The sequence below is a fragment of the Leptodactylus fuscus genome, chromosome 10 (genome assembly GCF_031893055.1).
Source record: "Leptodactylus fuscus isolate aLepFus1 chromosome 10, aLepFus1.hap2, whole genome shotgun sequence".
NCBI classification, from domain to species: domain Eukaryota; kingdom Metazoa; phylum Chordata; class Amphibia; order Anura; family Leptodactylidae; genus Leptodactylus; species Leptodactylus fuscus.
The window spans coordinates 48,010,217-48,034,092 of NC_134274.1; the positions used below are offsets into that span (position 1 = coordinate 48,010,217).

The 23,876-nt window shown below is 43.9% G+C and overlaps 1 protein-coding gene across 2 annotated transcripts in view; it reads right to left on the minus strand.

The window, feature by feature from the left end:
• Positions 1 to 23,876, minus strand: part of GRID1 (glutamate ionotropic receptor delta type subunit 1) — a 744,143-nt gene that overhangs the window by 120,368 nt on the left and 599,899 nt on the right. For both annotated transcript variants that reach the window (XM_075258436.1, XM_075258437.1), the window contains exon 6: positions 17,957 to 18,130. In XM_075258436.1, coding sequence (XP_075114537.1) covers positions 17,957 to 18,130 — 174 coding nt within the window. The remainder of the gene's footprint in view (positions 1 to 17,956; positions 18,131 to 23,876) is intronic.

Sequence of the window (23,876 nt, forward strand, 5' to 3'; positions counted from 1 at the left end):
CAACCCTAGTTCAGACTTTGCAAAACCAGCAGTAAATGTAGTGTCCAAACTTTGAGCCTTCCAGGTTTGTATTTATTCCCATAGTAATAAGCCCAGCAGCTACATCTGGGTTCATCCATGACTAGGGAAAACAGCCATAGCAGAGTGGGGAAGGGACTGGCATGTCCGACTACCAAACTGCCATTGCATATAAATCGAGCCCATACAACATGCTTGTGTACTGAGAACAGCTTCACTTCTACAGGCAGACAGGAAGATGAATAGGACGTGTCTTAGGATTCTATTAGAGATGAGCGAACAGTGTTCTATCGAACTCATGTTCGATCGGATATTAGGCTGTTCGGCATGTTCGAATCGAATCGAACACCGCGTGGTAAAGTGCGCCATTACTCGATTCCCCTCCCACCTTCCCTGGCGCCTTTTTTGCTCCAATAACAGCGCAGGGTAGGTGGGACAGGAACTACGACACCGGTGACGTTGAGAAAAGTAGGCAAAACCCATTGGCTGCCGAAAACATGTGACCTCTAATTTAAAAGAACAGCGCCGCCCAGGTTCGCGTCATTCTGAGCTTGCAATTCACCGAGGACGGAGGTTTCCGTCCAGCTAGCTAGGGCTTAGATTCTGGGTAGGCAGGGACAGGCTAGGATAGGAAGGAGAAGACAACCAACAGCTCTTGTAAGAGCTAAATTCCAGGGAGAAGCTTGTCAGTGTAACGTGGCACTGACGGGCTCAATCGCCGCAACCCAGCTTTCCCAGGATCCTGAATGGAATACACTGTCAGTGTATTCCCGTATACCCGATATATACCCCCGATACCCGTTCCAACGGTGTGCCCCCCCACCTTCACCCCAGAAATACCCTGCAAGTCCCCTAGCAATAGAATTGGGGCTATATACACCCACTATTTTTGCTACTGCCATATAGTGCCATTGTCTGACTGGGAATTCAAAGAATATATTGGGGTTACGTGCACCCACAATTTTTACAACTGGTATACAGTGCCAGTTTCTGACTGGGAATTCAAAGAATATATTGGGGTTACAAATACCCTCATTTCTTGCTACTGCCATATAGTGCCAGTTTCTGACTGGTAATTCAAAGAATATATTGGGGTTACGTGCACCCACAATTTTTACTACTGGTATACAGTGCCATTGTCTGACTGGGAATTCAAAGAATATATTGGGGTTATAAATACCCTCATTTCTTGCTACTGGTATATAGTGCCATTGTCTGACTGGGAATTCAAAGAATATATTGGGGTTACGTGCACCCACAATTTTTACTACTGGTATACAGTGCCATTGTCTGACTGGGAATTCAAAGAATATATTGGGGTTATAAATACCCTCATTTCTTGCTACTGCCATATAGTGCCAGTTTCTGACTGGTAATTCAAAGAATATATTGGGGTTACATGCACCCACAATTTTTACTACTGGTATACAGTGCCATTGTCTGACTGGGAATTCAAAGAATATATTGGGGTTATAAATACCCTCATTTCTTGCTACTGCCATATAGTGCCAGTTTCTGACTGGTAATTCAAAGAATATATTGGGGTTATAAATACCCTCATTTCTTGCTACTGGTATATAGTGCCATTGTCTGACTGGGAATTCAAAGAATATATTGGGGTTACGTGCACCCACAATTTTTGCTACTGGTATATAGTGCTAATTTCTAACTGGGAATTCAAAATGCGCAAGGCTCCCGGAAAGGGACGTGGACGAGGCTGTGGGCGAGGTCGGGGGAATGGTTCTGGGGAGCAAGGTAGCAGTGAAGCCACAGGGCGTCCCGTGCCTACTCCTGTGGGGCAGCAAGCATTGCGCCACTCCACAGTGCCAGGGTTGCTTGCCACATTAACTAAACTGCAGGGTACAAACCTTAGTAGGCCCGAGAACCAGGAACAGGTCTTGCAATGGCTGTCAGAGAACGCTTACAGCACATTGTCCAGCAGCCAGTCAGACTCTGCCTCCTCTCCTCCTATTACCCAACAGTCTTGTCCTCCTTCCTCCCAAAATTCCCAAGCTTCACAGAACAATAACCCCAACTGTTCCTGCTCCCCAGAGCTGTTCTCCGCTCCTTTCATTGTCCCTCAACCTGCCTCTCCACGTCACGATTCCACGAACCTAACAGAGGAGCATCTGTGTCCAGATGCTCAAACACTAGAGTCTCCTCCATCTCCGTTCGATTTGGTGGTGGATGACCAGCAACCCACCCTCATCGACGATGATGTGACGCAGTTGCCGTCAGGGCATCCAGTTGACCGGCGCATTGTGCGGGAGGAGGAGATGAGACAGGAGTTGGAAGAGGAAGTGGTGGATGATGAGGACACTGACCCGACCTGGACAGGGGGGATGTCAAGCGGGGAAAGTAGTGTGGATGTTGAGGCAAGTGCAGCACCAAAAAGGGTAGCTAGAGGCAGAGGCAGAGGTCAGCAGCTTAGGCGAAGCCAGGCCACACCCGGAATCTCCCAAGATGTTCCAGTTCGTACCCAGCCCCGAAAAACTCCCACCTCGAGGGCACGTTTCTCGAAGGTGTGGAGTTTTTTCAAGGAATGCGCCGAGGACAGATATAGTGTTGTCTGCACAATTTGCCTCTCGAAATTGATTAGGGGCTCTGAGAAGAGCAACCTGTCCACCACTTCAATGCGCCGTCATTTGGAATCCAAGCACTGGAATCAGTGGCAGGCAGCAACGGCAGGACAAAGGCCGCCTGCCGTTCACGCCACTGCCACTGCCTCTGCCTCTGCCTCTGCCACTGCCACTGCTGACTGTGCTGGCGATGCACTCCAGAGGACGAGCCAGGACACCACTTCATCTGCCTCCGCCACTTTGTTGACTTCTCCCTCATCCTCCCCTGTTCCTGTCTTATCTCCTTCTCCTGCACCATCAAAGGCACCATCAGGCGCTTCTTTACAACAACCCACCATCTCTCAGACATTGGAGCGGCGGCAGAAATACACTGCTAACCACCCACACGCGCAAGCCTTGAACGCCAACATCGCTAAACTGCTGGCCCAGGAGATGTTGGCGTTCCGGCTTGTTGAAACTCCCGCCTTCCTGGACCTGATGGCAACTGCGGCACCTCGCTATGCCGTCCCTAGCCGTCACTACTTCTCCCGGTGTGCCGTCCCCGCCTTGCACCAGCACGTGTCACTCAACATCAGGCGGGCCCTTAGTTCCGCGCTTTGCACAAAGGTCCACTTGACCACCGACGCGTGGACAAGTGCATGCGGACAGGGACGCTACATTTCACTGACGGCATACTGGGTGAATGTAGTTGAGGCTGGGACTGCTTCCCAAACTGGCCCGGTGTACCTCGTCTCCCCGCCTAACATTCCTGGCAGGGACACGAGAAGAACACCCCCCTCCTCCTCCTCCTCTACCGCCTCCTCCTCCGCTGTTAGATTGACCCCAGCTACGAGTTGGAAACGTTGCAGCACTGGTGTTGGTAGACGTCAGCAGGCTGTGCTGAAGCTGATCAGCTTGGGGGACAGACAGCACACTGCCTCCGAGGTGAGGGATGCCCTCCTCGATGAGACGGCAATATGGTTTGAGCCGCTGCACCTGGGCCCAGGCATGGTCGTTTGTGATAACGGCCGGAACCTGGTAGCAGCTCTGGAGCTTGCCGGACTCCAACATGTTCCATGCCTGGCCCACGTCTTCAACCTAGTGGTGCAACGTTTCCTAAAGAGCTACCCCAATGTTCCAGAGCTACTGGTGAAAGTGCGGCGCATGTGCGCCCACTTTCGCAAGTCGACAGTAGCCGCTGCTAGCTTAAAATCTCTCCAGCAACGCCTGCATGTGCCACAACACCGGCTTTTGTGCGACGTCCCCACACGCTGGAACTCAACGTTTCAGATGTTGAATAGAGTGGTTGAGCAGCAGAGACCTTTGATGGAATACCAGCTACAAAACCCTAGGGTGCCACAAAGTCAGCTGCCTCAGTTTCTCATCCATGAGTGGCCATGGATGAGAGACCTTTGTGACATCCTACGGGTGTTTGAGGAGTCCACAAGGAGGGTGAGCTCTGAGGATGCGATGGTGAGCCTTACAATCCCGCTCTTGTGTGTTCTGAGAGAATCCCTGATTGACATCAGGGATAACTCAGATCACACAGAGGAGTCAGGGATAGCATCCGATCCGTCACAGCTGGAGAGTAGGTCCACACATCTGTCCGCTTCATCGCGTTTAATGGAGGAGGAGGAGGAGGAGGAGGAGGAGGAGGAAGAAGAGTTGTCCGATGATGTGATGGTGATACAGGAGGCTTCCGGGCAACTTCGAATCGTCCCATTGTTGCAGCGCGGATGGGTAGACATGGAGGATGAGGAGGAAATGGAGATTGAACTTTCCGGTGGGGCCAGAGGAGTCATGCCAACTAACACTGTGGCAGACATGGCTGAGTTCATGTTGGGGTGCTTTACAACCGACAAGCGTATTGTCAAAATCATGGAGGACAACCAGTACTGGATCTTTGCTATCCTTGACCCCCGGTATAAAAACAACATCTCGTCTTTTATTCCGGTAGAGGGGAGGGCCAATCGCATCAATGCTTGCCACAGGCAATTGGTGCAGAATATGATGGAGATGTTTCCAGCATGTGACGTTGGAGGCAGGGAGGACAGTTCCTCCAGTAGGCGACCAAGTTCTCACCGGTCCACACAAACGAGGGGCACACTGTCTAAGGTCTGGGACACCTTGATGGCACCCCCTCGCCAAAGTGCCGCCACGGAGGGTCCTAGTGTCACCAGGCGTGAGAAGTATAGGCGCATGTTGCGGGAATACCTTTCCGACCACAGCCCTGTCCTCTTCGACCCCTCTGCGCCCTACACGTATTGGGTGTCGAAGTTGGACCTGTGGCTTGAACTTGCCCTATATGCCTTGGAGGTGCTGTCCTGTCCTGCCGCCAGCGTCCTATCTGAGAGGGTGTTCAGTGCAGCCGGTGGCATCATCACTGACAAGCGCACCCGTCTGTCAGCTGAGAGTGCCGACCGGCTCACTTTGATAAAAATGAACCACCACTGGGTAGAGCCGTCATTTTTGTGCCCACCTGTGTAAAGCACCCCAACATGAAACTCCATGTCTGTACTCAACCTCTCCAATTCCTCCGCATCCTCATACTCATCCACCATAAGCGTTGCACAATTCTGCTAATACTAGGCTCCCTCCAACATGATTTCCCCCAACTCTGCTGGTTAGAGGCTCCCTCCACCCTGATTTCCACCAACTCTGCTGGTTAGAGGCTCCCTCCACCCTGCTTTCCCACAACTCTGCTGGTTAGAGGCTCCCTCCACCATGAATTGGTCCAAACTGGGGTTTTTAGAGGCTCCCTCCACCATGAATTTGCCAAAACTGGGCTGTTTAGAGGCTCCCTCCACCATGAATTGGTCCAAATTGGGGTTTTTAGAGGCTCCCTCCACCATGAATTTGCCCAAACTGGGCTGGTTAGAGGCTCCCTCCACCATGAATTGGTCCAAATTGGGGTTTTTAGAGGCTCCCTCCACCATGAATTGGTCCAAACTGGGCTGTTTAGAGGCTCCCTCCACCATGAATTGGTCCAAACTGGGGTTTTTAGAGGCTCCCTGCACCATGAATTGGTCCAAACTGGGCTGGTTAGAGGCTCCCTCCACCATGAATTTGCCCAAACTGGGCTGTTTAGAGGCTCCCTCCACCATGAATTGGTCCAAATTGGGGTTTTTAGAGGCTCCCTCCACCATGAATTTGCCCAAACTGGGCTGGTTAGAGGCTCCCTCCACCATGAATTGGTCCAAACTGTGCTGGTTAGAGGCTCCCTCCACCATGAATTGGTCCAAACTGGGCTGTTTAGAGGCTCCCTCCACCCTGCTTTCCCACAACTCTGCTGGTTAGAGGCTCCCTCCAGCATGAATTGGTCCAAACTGGGTTTTTTAGAGGCTCCCTCCACCATGAATTTGCCCAAACTGGGCTGGTTAGAGGCTCCCTCCACCATGAATTGGTCCAAACTGGGGTTTTTAGAGGCTCCCTCCACCATGAATTTGCCCAAACTCTGCTGGTTAGAGGCTCAATCCACCCTGATTTTCAAAACAAATGTTGGTGCCAACCTCAACTTACTACAAGGGCCAAATTCACTGCTGGTGACAAGCTCTCCTCACTGCAAGTGCCAAATACACATGTTTCAAGGTGTTTTCCTACTGTCAGAGAGGTGGTATTGAGTGTGTAAAGTGTGTAGTTGTTAGGCTGTGATGTTGGGGTAATAGAGGGTCTTTGGTGTGTTAGATGCCCCCAGACATGCTTCCCCTGCTGTCCCAGTGTCATTCCAGAGGTGTTGGCATCATTTCCTGTGGTGTCATAGTGGACTTGGTGACCCTCCAGACACGGATTTGGGTTTCCCCCTTAACGAGTATATGTTCCCCATAGACTATAATGGGGTTCGAAACCCGTTCGAACACACGAACAGTGAGCGGCTGTTCGATTCGAATTTCGAACCTCGAACATTTTAGTGTTCGCTCATCTCTAGATTCTATGAATACCTAAGAGCTAGTCTATTTATTTGGATTGCACTGCAGAGAGGTGGCTGGCCAGGATACTGCATATATGTTCAATATGCATGTACTTGAACCAGCAAACTGAACAGGAGAACATGTTAAATTTGCAGGATCCATTTGTGGCTTAATCCAAAGGCAACCATGGATATACAAAGGAAAGGAGCTGTGCCGAATATCTAAATCTATCTAAAATTGATTTCTAGCAGCAACAGCAAATTTGGGGATCATCCCATAAATTGCACGGTACAAACGTGTGTACTGCTTTGTCCAATAAAAGAACATTTTCCATCCATACAAGTTGCTGGCAGACCAGATTGTTTTCTATCTATCTATCTATCTATCTATCTATCTATCTATCTATCTATCTATCGTGAGAAGGTGACAGGCAAAGTGCTGGAGTCCCACTATATCAGCCCCAGACTTGTGTGTGGTCCAGTCAGGGGTGAACCTACCCCTTTCGCCGCCCGAGGTGAACTACAGAAAGCCGCCCGAGGCGAACTACAGAAAGCCGCCCCCTTCCCCCCGGAGGAGGGGGAGGAGCGAAGGGGCGTGATGGAGCAAAGGGGGCGGGGCTTAGCGCCATTCGCAGGCAGAGAGCAGGCATGGAGAAGACCTTCTCTCTGCCTCAGCGTGAGGGGAGGCTTCTGGAGCAGCGCTGCTCCAGTGGCCTCCCCAAACCACTGCTCGGTGCTAAGCCAGTCCAGGACAAGCTGTAGATAATCAAAAATGCCGCCCTCCCTGGGGCCCTGACATACCGCCGCCTGAAGCGCTCGCTTCAGGTCGCCTCATGGGAGGTGCGGCGCTGGGTCCAGTGCAGGTGTGGAATAGGTTTCAGACCAGTAAAGGGTGCAGAGCCTGTACTTCAGGGCAGATCCTAGGAGGAGAAAAAGTTTCCTGACACTGAGAACCTTGTGATATGATACAGTGTTTGTTTTTTTTTGGTTGATTTGTATGGCTGGTAGTAAGCCACACATACAGTTTTCTTTTTAGTTAGTGCTCAGACGAGCAGTATTTTGGTTTGACATTATTTTGCTTGAAGTTAAGGCTGTATTTTATTTTGCTCATTTTTGTACCTGACAAAGGTTTATTTATTTTGTTGTTTTTCTTAAATAAACCACTTTGCTGCAAGATTTGTGTCCCTGTCTCTGACTGGTTGGGTCCACACCACTGCTTCTACCAAGCTAACTTCCCCATGATATCTGTAATTTTACAGAGGAGACAGATGGAGGTAGGATAAATGAGATAGGTATTTTCTTTTAACAGGTGGGTATAAGTACCACAATCCCTATTTTTATTTGAAAGTAAATTCATGTAAAATGATTCCTGTAACTATTTCATATTTTTAATGTAACAGGTCATCACAGATTCAAGTTTTCTGTATGAAGATCATCATTTAATCCATGAGTAAAAATTTGTCTTGGTCACGAAAAGAGAGGAGTGAATTGATTAGGAACAGACTTGATCAGCCTGAACGTTCAAAAAAATTTAGAATGAAAAGTATTTTAGTTGTATGAGGACCCGACTGCTTAAAACATTGTTATTTACATGATAGTCTATTGCTTTCTATTGACTTTCTGAAAAGGGCAGTTTGAGCACTGGGGCCCACCCCCAGTGCTGCGAGAGAACTAATTTGCATACCAACAAAAAACGGGATTTCAGGCGAACGGTGGCAGGGAGAAGACAATGAAAGGTAGGAGAAGAATAGCCTTTCTTAAGGCTATTCCGACCTGTTAGAAAAAAAAGTGTTTGAATGATAGGATCCCTTTAACCAAAATTTCATCAAAATTCATTTTGCTGGTACTATAAAATACAGTCTTTTAACGCCATGTTTCCGCAATATAAGGCCTTTGCCTACATCACTAACGCAGGATTAGTGTACTCTCTCAGTGGGATGGTAAAATAAAGGCTTTCTGAAGTGACCTATGTTGTGCTTGTAACATTGTGTAGTAGCTTTCATTGCATGATATGTGTGAACCACAAATATCCATTTGATGCTTTCTTGAGCTACAAATCCCTATATCCTCTTCCAAACACTTCATTTTAAGTAGAACAGAAACCCATGTGCAAACACTAACAGCTGGCTGGTTCTAGTCTAACGTATCATTTAGGGTAGACTGGAAAAACAATGTCGGGTTTGTGACTTGTCCAATATGTTCAGCAATAACAATTTACAATGAGGCTGATCTAGAATTTTCTAAATAACCTTGTTATTCATCTCTGAGGTATATCGTGAAAAGTTCAATATTCTACTAGTAGATTTATTTTTTTCAAGTGTTCAGGAAGAGCACTGTGCTTTTTAGCAGCACAGATAAGTGGCGCCATTGATGGATTTCAGAAGTATTATTTCAGTAAACACAAAGTGTCTGTTTTCTGACCCTCATACACTTAAAATAAAATATAAGGTTTGAAGAACGTTTGTGTAACAAGCAATAAGACACTTTTCTCAACTCTCTTTTTCTTAGCAAAATCCAAGTTTGTACAGTTCGTAACAAAAAAAAAAAATTAGAATCTTGGTTTACTCTTTCCAAAGTATGAATGGTGATTTTATAATTCTATAATTTAAGTTATTCTTCAAGACGTAGTGGTATCAATGAGGCCGTGTGTTAAAGTATGCAAAAAATTTACGTAGGTTATATTCTCAAAGACAGAAAGATACCGAGCGGCCCGTAGATCCGTTGTATAAAAGACGACATCTGGTAACAATGGTAACACTTAATAGAGGATCCCTCTCTGAGATAGGTGTAGCTGCAAGGCTCCTCACACCTCAAGGGTGTATGTAGAATGTGACAAAGGACCAGTAGCCCAGATAAACGTAGAAAATCCGGCTAGAAAAGAGCTGCGCTCACCATAAGATTCAGAAAAACCTGCTTTATTTGATAACTCCCACACAACGCATTTCGGGCGTATACCTCGCCCTTCCTCAGGTAACAATGATTCTTTACTGTCTGGGCAAAACTGCTTTAAAATAGTCTATTGCTTTCTATTGACTTTCTGAAAAAGGCAGTTTGAGCACTGGGGCCCACCCCCAGTGCTGCGAGAGAAATAATTTGCATACCAACAAAAAACGGGATTTCAGGCGAATGGTGGCAGGGAGAAGACAATGAAAGGTAGGAGAAGAATAGCCTTTCTTAAGGCAAAATTAAACGCATGCGCAAGTTGGCTCTGCCAGCAGGCCTCGGGCAGAACCGACTTCACATGCGGGTGGCCATTCTTTTGTGGCCGCTTACACGAGCATGCGCAGTACTCTCCTGTAGTTCTTTGGCCGCCCGCATGTTAAGTCAGCTCTGTCTGAGGCCTGCTGGCAGAGCAAACTTGTGCATGCATTTAATTTTGACCCATCGTGTGCCAGAAGAAGAAGGTGAAGAGACCGATGCTGACAAAGGTGGAGACAGTGCTGGAGAGAGTTCTTTGGCAGCACTGGGGACGCCCCCAGGGCTGTTTGAGTGCTGGGGCCCGCCCCCAGTGCTGCAAGATAACTCTTTTTGCATACCTAGAATAACTGTGATTTCAGTCGAATGGCGATGCAGATAAGACAACAAAAGGTAGGAGAAGAATAGCCTGTCTTAAGGCCATTCTGACGTGTTTGAAAAAAGCGTTTGAATGATAGGATCCCTTTAATCTCATGCACATGCTGCAGAAAAAACTGCAGGAAAGGATTTTTTTTTTTGTTTGCCATCTTTGTATGCAAACTATGCTTATACATGGAAATAAAGCAAGCATGACAACAGTATAGATTTCAAACAATATATTTTTAGATATGCTAATTCTTAGTAAAAGAGAAAAAATTTGCTCAGTACATTTACGCCTTGGTCACAAATATGTTTACAAACAACAAAACTTAACTCTATGAAATAAATTGCAAATACAAGTATTACTGAACCGAAAACTTGCACTCAAAATTAAACAAAGAGAAAAAACGAAAAAATGATGAAAGAAAAAACTCCCATTTGCTTGATGTTATCCAAAGAACCCAGCAGTCTTCAGAATGGAATGATATGTAATTATCTGTAATTTGCATGTAAATGAAGCTTGTTGTACAATACCTATTCCTTCACAGCTGGATGACAAGAGTACTAGGAAAAACTAAGTTTACCTTTTTCTTCATACTTGTAAGAACATCAGAGCTAACATTTCATTTTGAGGATCTGTTTGGCAGGTATTATACATAAAATGGTGTACGCTAAATTTTAACAATGGGCACAAACCAAATTTGAAAGACTGTTATATATTACTAAATATTATAGGCCGCATTTCTTTATGCAAATCATTACATTTTCCTACAAACTCAGTCACAGCCCTAAAAAATGGCACAATGTCTTTAGGGAATGTCTTCAATAGATTATGTAGGCTGAGAAACATTCCTATTCCTTCCCTTTGCCAGGCAGTGACTGATATACCAATAAGGCATTCCCAAAAAAGTTAAGAGAATACAAAACTACTACATACGAGCAAATCAGTATGGTAAGAATCTTGTTTATTCCAAATTTCCCAAAAATGTTAGATTCCGGCTTATTGAAAACTTACTTTCAACGACTCAGAGTAACCACTAAACCAGACAATGATAGCTGTGCTTCAGGTTATTCCCAGGCATGGAGTTAGATCTTTGAGTAGGTCATTAATAGGGTTGAGAGATCTTTTCTGGCGCGATTGAGGTCGGAGGTTATCTCAAGATCGACTCAACCCTATTCATGTATATATCATCAACAGGGTCGAGCGATTGGGAAAGATTGGATCCCGATCAGTGATCGAGCAAATTTCATGATCAGGATCTGCTGGAAAATGATCAGAAATCAGATTTTAAAATCGATCCTGAAATCTCAAGATCGGCTCAACCCCAGTCATTAACTGTTTTTAACCACAGAGATGGGCCTCAGTTATAATAGTTGTGGTGCATTTTGGGTGATCCATGCAGAAGAATATGGTCTTGGCTGGGGTACTTTTGAAAGTAGCTCAGACCACACATGATCTAAACAGTCAATGACACCTTATAGCTGTTGATGACTGGCTACTCATACTCACATACATTGACCTACATTCAAAAGTGCAGATGTGTCCTCACATACATGTTCCTTGGCTACATTGTACAGTATAGTTATTCAGTGTGACCAGTGGTAGGTTGTTACTGATTTGTTACAGGGTAGACTGCAGGGATGAAGAAGAGCCTGGCAGGGTCTAGTGAGGAGAGGTGCATGTTCCCAGAGGTAACATCAGTGGCGTAACTAGTAATGGCGGGGCCCCGTGGCAAACTTTTGACATGGGGTCCCCCCCGATTGACACCGAAGACCTCAACTGACCCCCTTCCACGCATTTCTGTGCGCTCTATTATGCCCCATAGTGGCCCTTGCACACAGTATTATACCCCATAGTGGCCCCTGCACACAGTATTATGTCCCTCAGTGGCCCCTCCACACAGTATTATCCCCCATAGTGGCGCCTGCACACAGTATTGTACCCCATAGTGGCCCCTGCACACAGTATTATGTCCCACTGTGGACACCCATAAACAATTATTATACTCTGGGTTCTTTTCAGACCCCAGAATATAATAATCGGAGATCCAGGGGGAGAAAAACATAAAAAAAACTGTTACTCACCTATCTCCTGACTCCTACGCTGTCGGCCTCCAAAGTAGTCCATCTTCAATTATGTCAGACGTCACATGACCCGGGACGCAGGCCAGGGTCATGAGACGTCAGACAACTAGGCCGAAGTCTGCCCAGATCGTGGAGAGGTAAGTAACAGTGTTTTTTACCTCTCCTGGGCCGCCAATCATTATACTCAGGATCTGAAAAGACCCCCAAGTATAATGATAGCAGTGGTAGCGATTGTCACAGGGCCCCTAATGTCCCGGGCCTCTGCTGCTACAGCAGTAGTTACGCCACTGGGTAACATAATGTATGAGTTTTATGAAGACACAGATCTGTCAAGTACAACCTATACCCTACAGTATTAACCCAGAGAAATGCAAAAAAAACCCCATAAGGATGATGCCACATCCACCATGTCAGAAAAACAATTCCTTCCCGACTCAAAGTCCAGCAATCAGTATAAAACTTGTCTCTACTAAAAATCTAAAACTTAAACTTATAATATTTTTCTGTTTTCTAGAAAAGCATCCACGCCCTTTATGAACTTACACAATGCTCGATGTGATGTACCTTCACATCTTGTAGAACTGTGATCTAAAAGTCTCAGTGTTCTTAAAGTAAAGCATGTCTATGTTGCTGGTGTAATGTTCTTTCCTGTAGGCATAGAGGATGTTCCCTTGTCACTGTCATAAGCTAAAATGTAAAAAGATCATTAGAAAGGTCTTTGTACTATCAGTTTGTATATTTGTATATTGTTATTAGATTCCCCTATCGCCATCTTTATTCCAAACTAAATATTCCAATATAAGCCATGAATGGGACTCAGAAACTGGCCTGAACCAGAATCGGGTTATTGAGGTTCACATCTGCACCCCAGTCTCCGCTTTCAAGTTTCCGTTTTCTGCCGACAGGAAACGGAAACATGGCAGACAGTGTCTGCCCGTGAGTGCCTGTGAGCGTTTAGTGGTCTCCGCGGCCAAACCTCTTGCATGTCCAACTTTGTGTCCGGTAAAAAAAAATGGTTTCACCACGGAAAGAACAGAAGAAGCTCACAGGCGCTCACTTTGCAAACCCATTCAAATAAATGGGTTTGAAAAGTGACTGCCGGTTTCCGTCTCCTGTCCAGTTTCTCAGGCAGAAGACGGAAACCCGAAAGTGGAGACCGGGTGCAGGTGTGAACCCGCCCTGAGTTGGTTATGGTTTATTCATATGAGGCCCATCCAGTTTTTGCCACACATCCCGAAAGCACTTTCAGTTAAATTGCATACATCAAAAAGTGGGACTTGTATGCAAATGTAAAAAAATATAAAGTCATTAATGGAGGCAGGAGACTGTACCCTGCTAGGTACTAAGTCTCAATACATAACTACTCCCCCACTGACAGACTCCTTTTTATAACTGCCCCAGAAATAAGCTTTGCATAATGTTCTCTATGAACATAATAAGTGGCCAATTACTGCTGGTTAAGGCAGCACGCAGTGTAAATAGATCCTCAGGTAATGCTAAAAACCCGCTGATTGTGACCTAATGTACTGCCGTATTTATGTTTCACTGAATTTAAAGCTACTGTATTTTTTTTTAATGATCAAAGATTACTGCTGTTTTGTTTGGACAAATATGAATTGAGAAGACGACCAGCCGAACGGGCTCGAATCCCGGCACTCTATTCTTCTAATCCTAACTGAGCCTAATTAGAGTCTTAGAAATATATTGCTTTTGCTTCGCTTTATGTATGCACAAAGCATTTAGCAGGTAATTAGAGAAAAAAAAACCTGACTGGTAGCTAAGGTAATTTCTTATTTGTCTGTCACAGAAGGGATTTGCTTTATTTGTGCTCTTAACTCTTCAGAGTTTTGCCTGCTATAAAGAAACAGCATATAATGAACAGCATGTAATTAGCGGCGACTCAATGAAGTTACCAACTCATGACAACTACAGTTTCGTTGACCAATGTGCAAACATTAAGTGTATGCATTCCTAAGAACTATCTTATATTTTTTTATTAAAAAAAAACAAAAAAAGTGAGTCACATTTTTTTTCAAGTGCCACTCTCCAATATAACACAATATCCCGAGGTACAGATGTGTCCACTTTTATCTTAGCTTGAATTTGGTTAAGCAATCCAATTTTTAATTGGATTATTTAGGTTTTATTCGTGAAATTGTTTACTTGGTTTATTAACTGTAATCTTAAGAAAGACCTTTCACCACCTCCACCAACTCCAACTATTTGTATCCTCCAATGTGTGTGGCTCCATTGATTCCACTGGAGTTGGAATTTTTTTTTTTTCTAGCCCCCCACTGTTTCGGAGGAATAGGTAATGCTAGTTTCAGCTCTATTATTCTCTTTACTGTTAGGTGAGTGGTCCCCGTTTGTCTGCTCCAGCTAAGGACCACTCACCTGCCAGGACCATCCACATGTGCTTTAAGTAACAGAAGTGATTACTCAGGGCTAGGGAAGAAATTCCACCTCCAAAGAATCAGAGGAGTGACATTTATATAAGCATATATATTACCTTCAGAGATGGCTGGTCCTGTGCCCCGCGCCTTCATTCTTCGCCTCGCTGCTGCTCCACGCTGCTTTTCTTCCTTCGCTGCCCCCTCCCTGCCAGGTTAGGAGAGTGTGGGCGGTTTAGGAGAGTCTGGGCGGGTACTGGGAGGGGAGATGTCACGTCTCTAAGCCACAAGCCCTGCCTACCTAGCGCTTTAAACACTAACCTGGGAGGCGGGGCAGCGAGGCAAGAAGAAGGAGGGCACTGGAGCAGCCATCTCTAGAGGTAAGTAGCTGCTAGAGATTTAGTTTAGCCTTCCATTTGAATGAATGGAGGCAGCCAGCGCACAGGGGGTTAAGGCTGTGTGTCGGCTGCTTCCATTCATTCCTATGGAACTGCAGCAGAGCCTTCACACTGAATATACATTGTATGCTCAGTGTGAAGGCTAAGCAATGCATTGTGGGAAAAATCACCGATCTCGATCCCACACGATCGCTCAACCCTATTTAAGACCCATGATAAGGGGTTACTATAATATAATTAAGATATCACCCATTCCTAGAGAGAGAGAGAGAGAGAGAGAGAGAGAGAGAGAGAGAGAGAGAGAGAGAGAGAAAGAAAGAAAGAAAGAAAGAAAGAAAGAAAGAAAGAAAGAAAAAAAGATGCAACATACAATGTAACACATACTGCTATAACCAAGCACTAAGCACGACCTCCCTGTAATTTCTTCCACCAGGCAGGGCACATTTATAATAAGGCAAAGTAGTTCAGAAAACAGAAACATTTCTTTTCTCCTTTGACGGCCATAATGAAGACAGCTATGCAAAGCCTTTATAAAATATGTCAAAATGTAATTCAAGCTTAGCATTTCTAAGGGCTATGGATATTGATAGACTCTGCTCTGCTTATCTTTCATCTAACAAGAGCCCGTTTTTTTGCTGGAGTGCAAGGGAAGAAATTGTATTTCATTATGATAAACTTGTCACATATGCGATGCCAGGCTACCACACTTTAACAAACAATAAGAATGTAAGAAATCAAAAAATAATGATATCTACAGGGAAAATATAGGAGAGATCAATATTATCTGTCAGGCATCTTCTGAGAAATCTTCAGTGTGTGGTGTAATTAGCAGAGAAAGAGGCGGCATAGAATATTTTGCTGTGCTAGTTCTGGATTCGACATAATTGACATAATTGCTCTCTTTACTGTGATATGTGTGTTATTGGCTTATATTTCAAATGGCAAAGGAAATAACTGGGTTTTTTTTTAATCATTTTCAAGTAGCCAATTACAGGAACTTCACAGTAATGATATATAGGCTATATTTTGCCGCATAGTTTATATTATTAATATATTTGCTAATTAAGTACATACACAACTGTACATTTGTGAGAACCCTTGAGATTTAGGGGAAAATTAATAGCAGATGTGCCTTCAAAAACGCAGCAATGTTGTTGTACGGCACAGAAATAGCCGTATACCCAGAGAGAATCAGGTGTTACAACAAGTACTGGATAGTAATCTGATAATAAGTATGAGAACGGTCAATGACTAATTAAGGTGGTCTTTATTTCTAAACAATAGCCAAGCTATGGATAATGAATAGGCTTTGCATACATGGCATGTGCACAGAATATTACAGGGACATTCAGAGTTCCTATGGCTGTGTGGAAGGGACTAACCATAGGGGCCCATAGCCAAAGTAGTAATGGGGCCCCAAGCTACCATGACCTCCTTAAATAGCAAGCTCAGAACTTGAAAAGCGTATAGTTATTTTGGAGTCTTTTGCATACAGGGATAATGCACTTACTCATTTTATAACACAGATAATGGCCACAGTGATGTCACACTACAATGATGTCATAGTACAGGGTTAATAAACACAATGATGTCACTAGGAGTACTAGGATAATGCACATGCTGATTTTAGTATATATCTTCCATGATCCTGCAACTGCTTGTGAGCAATACCCAAGTTTGACAGATTTAATAATTCACATCGACCAATAATATCTGTACATGAGCATACGGAACTCCTAACTGTACGAGCAAGGACTCTATAGTAATCTCTGCCACAGGAAGTTGTTATGGTAGATTCACTGAACATTTTTAAAGTGGGTTGGGATGCTTTAAAGGGATTCTATCATTAAAATGCAATTTTTTTTTACTTACACGTAGAAATAGGCTATTCTTCTCCTACCTTTAGATGTCTTCTCCGGGCCGCCGTTCGGTATAAATCCTGTTCTTCTATGGTATGCAAATTAGTTCTTTCGCAGCACTGGGGGCGTCCCCAATGCTGCGAGAGAACTCTCCAGCGACGCCTCCATCTTCTTCTGGAACGGCCACTTCACGCATCTTCTTCTTTTTGGCTTGAAACTTTTACGCATGCGCAAGTCGGCGCTGACAGCGCATGCCCGCCTGGTGTAAGTGGCCATTTTCTTGTGGCCGCATATCCCACTTACTGTCTAAGTGGGCACAAGAAAATGGCCGCTTACACCAGGCGGACTTGCGCAGTTGGCTCTGCCCAGACCCAATGGCAGAGCTGACTTGCGCATGCATAGAAGTTTCAAGCCAAGGCTGGAAGAAGACACGTGAAGAGGCTGTTCCAGAAGAAGATAGAGGCATCACTGCAGAGTTCTCTCACAGCATTGGGGACGCACCCAGTGCTGTTTGAGCGCTGGGGTTCGCCCCCAATGCTGCGAGAAAACTCATTTTCATACCGAAGAAAATCGGGATTTCTACCTAATGGTGGTGAAGAGAAGACATCTAATGGCAGGAGAAGAATAGACTTTCTTAAGGCTATTCCTACGTGTTAGTCACAAAAAAAATTGCATTTTAATGATAGAATCCCTTTAAATGATAGTAATAGTGTTATAAGTTATACGTACTAGATTACAGAAGAGGGTTGTTAACCCACCAATGGACACAAATTTCAACTATTTCCCTGAACTGTCTTCTGCTCAAGGCGTCTTAGGACTGAATAAAAAATAATAGGGTGAATTAGATGGTCCAATTTTATTTCTTTTAATCTTACTATAGAGCAGTAGGTTATAGGTCACCCATAGATTTCATTTGCACCGTTTTTAGTTGTGTGGTCTATAGGAGAAGTTGGTTGCCCTACAGAGCACCAGAGAGTGACACTATGTTAAAGTTCACTAAGAAAATACAATAAAGTGTGTAAAGCTTTGTAAACTCTATACAGGTTACATTGCTACAAATATGCTGTAAGCAGTCATATGGCTTATATGTATTAAATAATCAATAACCTTACTCAGTCCTACTTTTCCCCAGTAACCATCTGCCCCTTTAACAGATTGTCACCTTATGAAGAATTATCATACTAACCTGTAGCAATTGCAGGTAGCCTTCTTGGGGGTCACAAGGAAGTGAAGCAACGCGATGGCTGTTACTGACACATCTGACATTATTGTCTTTTGGAGAAGGAAAGATTTGTCGGATAACGGTTATCCTTCCAAGAGCGCTGTGTACAAGTTCTACTATTTCAGCATCATTGATTTCCTAGGGCAAAGAAAGGGAAAAAAAAATACGGTGGGTATTAAGCGCCTGCTTGCTTATTCACATTCTGTACAGCCAGAACATCACAATTCTAAGAAAGGATTTATGTGTCTATGTCCGTGTAGCTAAGCGCTTGGTTGGTTTGCATGAACTTTGTCACTTCAGAAAATCCGCAAAGAACCTGTTCACCCAATGTGATAAATAAAGTTAGTTATAAGTTGACACAGGTAAGAGAGTCATTATCCTAGCTATCTAATGTGTTCCCTAATATTTCTATACTTTTAGTATCATTAGAAAATATTTATCACAATTTGCAATACAGAAGAAGGGAGTTATCTAGAAATCCTGCTTTTGTTGGATCCAAACCCCAGAGAATACTATCCATAAGTTCTGCTGAGATACAGTAACATCCAGTGGCGTATCTAGGAATGGTGGGGCCCTGTGGTGAACTTTTGACATGCCCCCCCCCCCCCCCCGACCGACCCCCTCCTCCGCATTTCTGTGCGCTCTATTATGTCCATTAGTGGCCCCTGCACACAGTATTATGCTCCACTGTGGACACCCCTAAACAATTATTATACTCTGGGGACCCCAGTGTATAATAATCGGAGACCCATGGAAATAAAAACATAAAAAAAAAAACACTGTTACCTGTCCCCCGGCTCTGCTGCATTCTACTGCTGTTGGCCTTCTTCAATTACGTCGGACTTCACATGACTCGGGACGCAGGCCAGGTTCATGTGACGTCAGAGACGTCAGACAACTAGGCCGAAACCTGCCCAGAGCCTGGAGAGGTAAGTAACACACTGTTTTATGTTTCTTACGTCTCCCGGGCCTCTGATCACTTGCAGACCCCCGAGTATAATAATAGTCTTTGTGTGGCCCGCGGTGTCAATTACCGATCCCGGCCCAGCCAGGATCGGTAAGTAAATAGGGCCTGTTACCGGCTGGAGTAACTGCAGCCGGTAACGGCTTATTAAGAAAAAAGAAAAACTGTGGCGGTAGCGGCTGTCATTGGGCCCCCTAATGTCCCGGACCCTGTGGCAGCTGCCTCTGTTGCATCTGCGTTAGTTACCCCACTGGTAACATCAAAAACAGTGAAATATAGAACTATACCTAGCTCTGTGTATTGATTAAGGACAGATGGACATGACCAAGTCCGTTTTGGGAAATATGGTCCATGTGCAGCCCATATTTGCAGGACTCTGCATCATTAGGTAAGAATCAGAAAAAACTTGACACATATTAAATATAAATTGTGGTTTCTAAAGTATATGCTACGTAACACAGCTTTTCAAAGAGTTTGCTCCCATGCTGTACCATATTGTATGGAATTGGTTTCTTGAGAAATTGGAGCCCTTAGCCGCATAAGAGTTAATTTAAGAATAAGCATATCTGTCCAATCTAGTCTCCACCAATCAGCTCTGACAATGATCCTACATATAGAAAAACTGCATAATACATGCCACATAATGGTCAGAGATATTGTTACCCTACATTAATTCACAACGTACTAATGATTTCTAAAAGTTTGCTGTAAGGTTAGATACGCTTTAAGTCTATGACTTATCATGAACTAAAGCTTACATCTACATTACACAAGTATCCGATTCTCAAGTGGGCTTCTTTTCACACATATCAAGCCCTTGTTTTTCTGACTTTGTAGCAGCCATTGCCTGTTCTGTACTAACGGAGACCTATTCTTTGAGCACAATAAGATAAAGAACCCAACATTTCAGCTGGGTATTAATTAATACTAGAGATGAGCGAACAGTGTTCTATCGAACTCATGTTCGATCGGATATTAGGCTGTTCGGCATGTTCGAATCGAATCGAACACCGCGTGGTAAAGTGCGCCATTACTCGATTCCCCTCCCACCTTCCCTGGCGCCTTTTTTGCTCCAATAACAGCGCAGGGTAGGTGGGACAGGAACTACGACACCGGTGACGTTGAAAAAAGTAGGCAAAACCCATTGGCTGCCGAAAACATGTGACCTCTAATTTAAAAGAACAGCGCCGCCCAGCTTCGCGTCATTCTGAGCTTGCAATTCACCGAGGACGGAGGTTTCCGTCCAGCTAGCTAGGGCTTAGATTCTGGGTAGGCAGGGACAGGCTAGGATAGGAAGGAGAAGACAACCAACAGCTCTTGTAAGAGCTAAATTCCAGGGAGAAGCTTGTCAGTGTAACGTGGCACTGACGGGCTCAATCGCCGCAACCCAGCTTTCCCAGGATCCTGAATGGAATACACTGTCAGTGTATTCCCGTATACCCGATATATACCCCGATACCCGTTCCAACGGTGTGCCCCCCCACCTTCACCCCAGAAATACCCTGCAAGTCCCCTAGCAATAGAATTGGGGCTATATACACCCACAATTTTTACTACTGGTATACAGTGCCATTGTCTGACTGGGAATTCAAAGAATATATTGGGAATACAAATACCCTCATTTCTTGCTACTGCCATATAGTGCCAGTTTCTGACTGGTAATTCAAAGAATATATTGGGGTTACGTGCACCCACAATTTTTACTACTGGTATACAGTGCCATTGTCTGACTGGGAATTCAAAGAGTATATTGGGAATACAAATACCCTCATTTCTTGCTACTGCCATATAGTGCCAGTTTCTGACTGGGAATTCAAAGAATATATTGGGGTTACGTGCACCCACAATTTTTACTACTGGTATACAGTGCCATTGTCTGACTGGGAATTCAAAGAATATATTGGGGTTATAAATACCCTCATTTCTTGCTACTGCCATATAGTGCCAGTTTCTGACTGGTAATTCAAAGAATATATTGGGGTTACGTGCACCCACAATTTTTACTACTGGTATACAGTGCCATTGTCTGACTGGGAATTCAAAGAATATATTGGGAATACAAATACCCTCATTTCTTGCTACTGCCATATAGTGCCAGTTTCTGACTGGGAATTCAAAGAATATATTGGGGTTACGTGCACCCACAATTTTTACTACTGGTATACAGTGCCATTGTCTGACTGGGAATTCAAAGAATATATTGGGGTTATAAATACCCTCATTTCTTGCTACTGCCATATAGTGCCAGTTTCTGACTGGTAATTCAAAGAATATATTGGGGTTACGTGCACCCACAATTTTTACTACTGGTATACAGTGCCATTGTCTGACTGGGAATTCAAAGAGTATATTGGGAATACAAATACCCTCATTTCTTGCTACTGCCATATAGTGCCAGTTTCTGACTGGGAATTCAAAGAATATATTGGGGTTACGTGCACCCACAATTTTTACTACTGGTATACAGTGCCATTGTCTGACTGGGAATTCAAAGAATATATTGGGGTTATAAATACCCTCATTTCTTGCTACTGCCATATAGTGCCAGTTTCTGACTGGTAATTCAAAGAATATATTGGGGTTACGTGCACCCACAATTTTTACTACTGGTATACAGTGCCATTGTCTGACTGGGAATTCAAAGAGTATATTGGGAATACAAATACCCTCATTTCTTGCTACTGCCATATAGTGCCAGTTTCTGACTGGTAATTCAAAGAATATATTGGGGTTACGTGCACCCACAATTTTTACTACTGGTATACAGTGCCATTGTCTGACTGGGAATTCAAAGAATATATTGGGGTTATAAATACCCTCATTTCTTGCTACTGCCATATAGTGCCAGTTTCTGACTGGTAATTCAAAGAATATATTGGGGTTACGTGCACCCACAATTTTTACTACTGGTATACAGTGCCATTGTCTGACTGGGAATTCAAAGAGTATATTGGGAATACAAATACCCTCATTTCTTGCTACTGCCATATAGTGCCAGTGTCTGACTGGGAATTCAAAGAATATATTGGGGTTACGTGCACCCACAATTTTTACTACTGGTATACAGTGCCATTGTCTGACTGGGAATTCAAAGAATATATTGGGGTTATAAATACCCTCATTTCTTGCTACTGCCATATAGTGCCAGTTTCTGACTGGTAATTCAAAGAATATATTGGGGTTACGTGCACCCACAATTTTTACTACTGGTATACAGTGCCATTGTCTGACTGGGAATTCAAAGAGTATATTGGGAATACAAATACCCTCATTTCTTGCTACTGCCATATAGTGCCAGTTTCTGACTGGGAATTCAAAGAATATATTGGGGTTACGTGCACCCACAATTTTTACTACTGGTATACAGTGCCATTGTCTGACTGGGAATTCAAAGAATATATTGGGGTTATAAATACCCTCATTTCTTGCTACTGCCATATAGTGCCAGTTTCTGACTGGTAATTCAAAGAATATATTGGGGTTACGTGCACCCACAATTTTTACTACTGGTATACAGTGCCATTGTCTGACTGGGAATTCAAAGAATATATTGGGGTTATAAATACCCTCATTTCTTGCTACTGCCATATAGTGCCAGTTTCTGACTGGTAATTCAAAGAATATATTGGGGTTACGTGCACCCACAATTTTTACTACTGGTATACAGTGCCATTGTCTGACTGGGAATTCAAAGAGTATATTGGGAATACAAATACCCTCATTTCTTGCTACTGCCATATAGTGCCAGTGTCTGACTGGGAATTCAAAGAATATATTGGGGTTACGTGCACCCACAATTTTTACTACTGGTATACAGTGCCATTGTCTGACTGGGAATTCAAAGAATATATTGGGGTTATAAATACCCTCATTTCTTGCTACTGCCATATAGTGCCAGTTTCTGACTGGTAATTCAAAGAATATATTGGGGTTACGTGCACCCACAATTTTTACTACTGGTATACAGTGCCATTGTCTGACTGGGAATTCAAAGAATATATTGGGAATACAAATACCCTCATTTCTTGCTACTGCCATATAGTGCCAGTTTCTGACTGGGAATTCAAAGAATATATTGGGGTTACGTGCACCCACAATTTTTACTACTGGTATACAGTGCCATTGTCTGACTGGGAATTCAAAGAATATATTGGGGTTATAAATACCCTCATTTCTTGCTACTGCCATATAGTGCCAGTTTCTGACTGGTAATTCAAAGAATATATTGGGGTTACGTGCACCCACAATTTTTACTACTGGTATACAGTGCCATTGTCTGACTGGGAATTCAAAGAGTATATTGGGAATACAAATACCCTCATTTCTTGCTACTGCCATATAGTGCCAGTTTCTGACTGGGAATTCAAAGAATATATTGGGGTTACGTGCACCCACAATTTTTACTACTGGTATACAGTGCCATTGTCTGACTGGGAATTCAAAGAATATATTGGGGTTATAAATACCCTCATTTCTTGCTACTGCCATATAGTGCCAGTTTCTGACTGGTAATTCAAAGAATATATTGGGGTTACGTGCACCCACAATTTTTACTACTGGTATACAGTGCCATTGTCTGACTGGGAATTCAAAGAGTATATTGGGAATACAAATACCCTCATTTCTTGCTACTGCCATATAGTGCCAGTTTCTGACTGGTAATTCAAAGAATATATTGGGGTTACGTGCACCCACAATTTTTACTACTGGTATACAGTGCCATTGTCTGACTGGGAATTCAAAGAATATATTGGGGTTATAAATACCCTCATTTCTTGCTACTGCCATATAGTGCCAGTTTCTGACTGGTAATTCAAAGAATATATTGGGGTTACGTGCACCCACAATTTTTACTACTGGTATACAGTGCCATTGTCTGACTGGGAATTAAAAGAGTATATTGGGAATACAAATACCCTC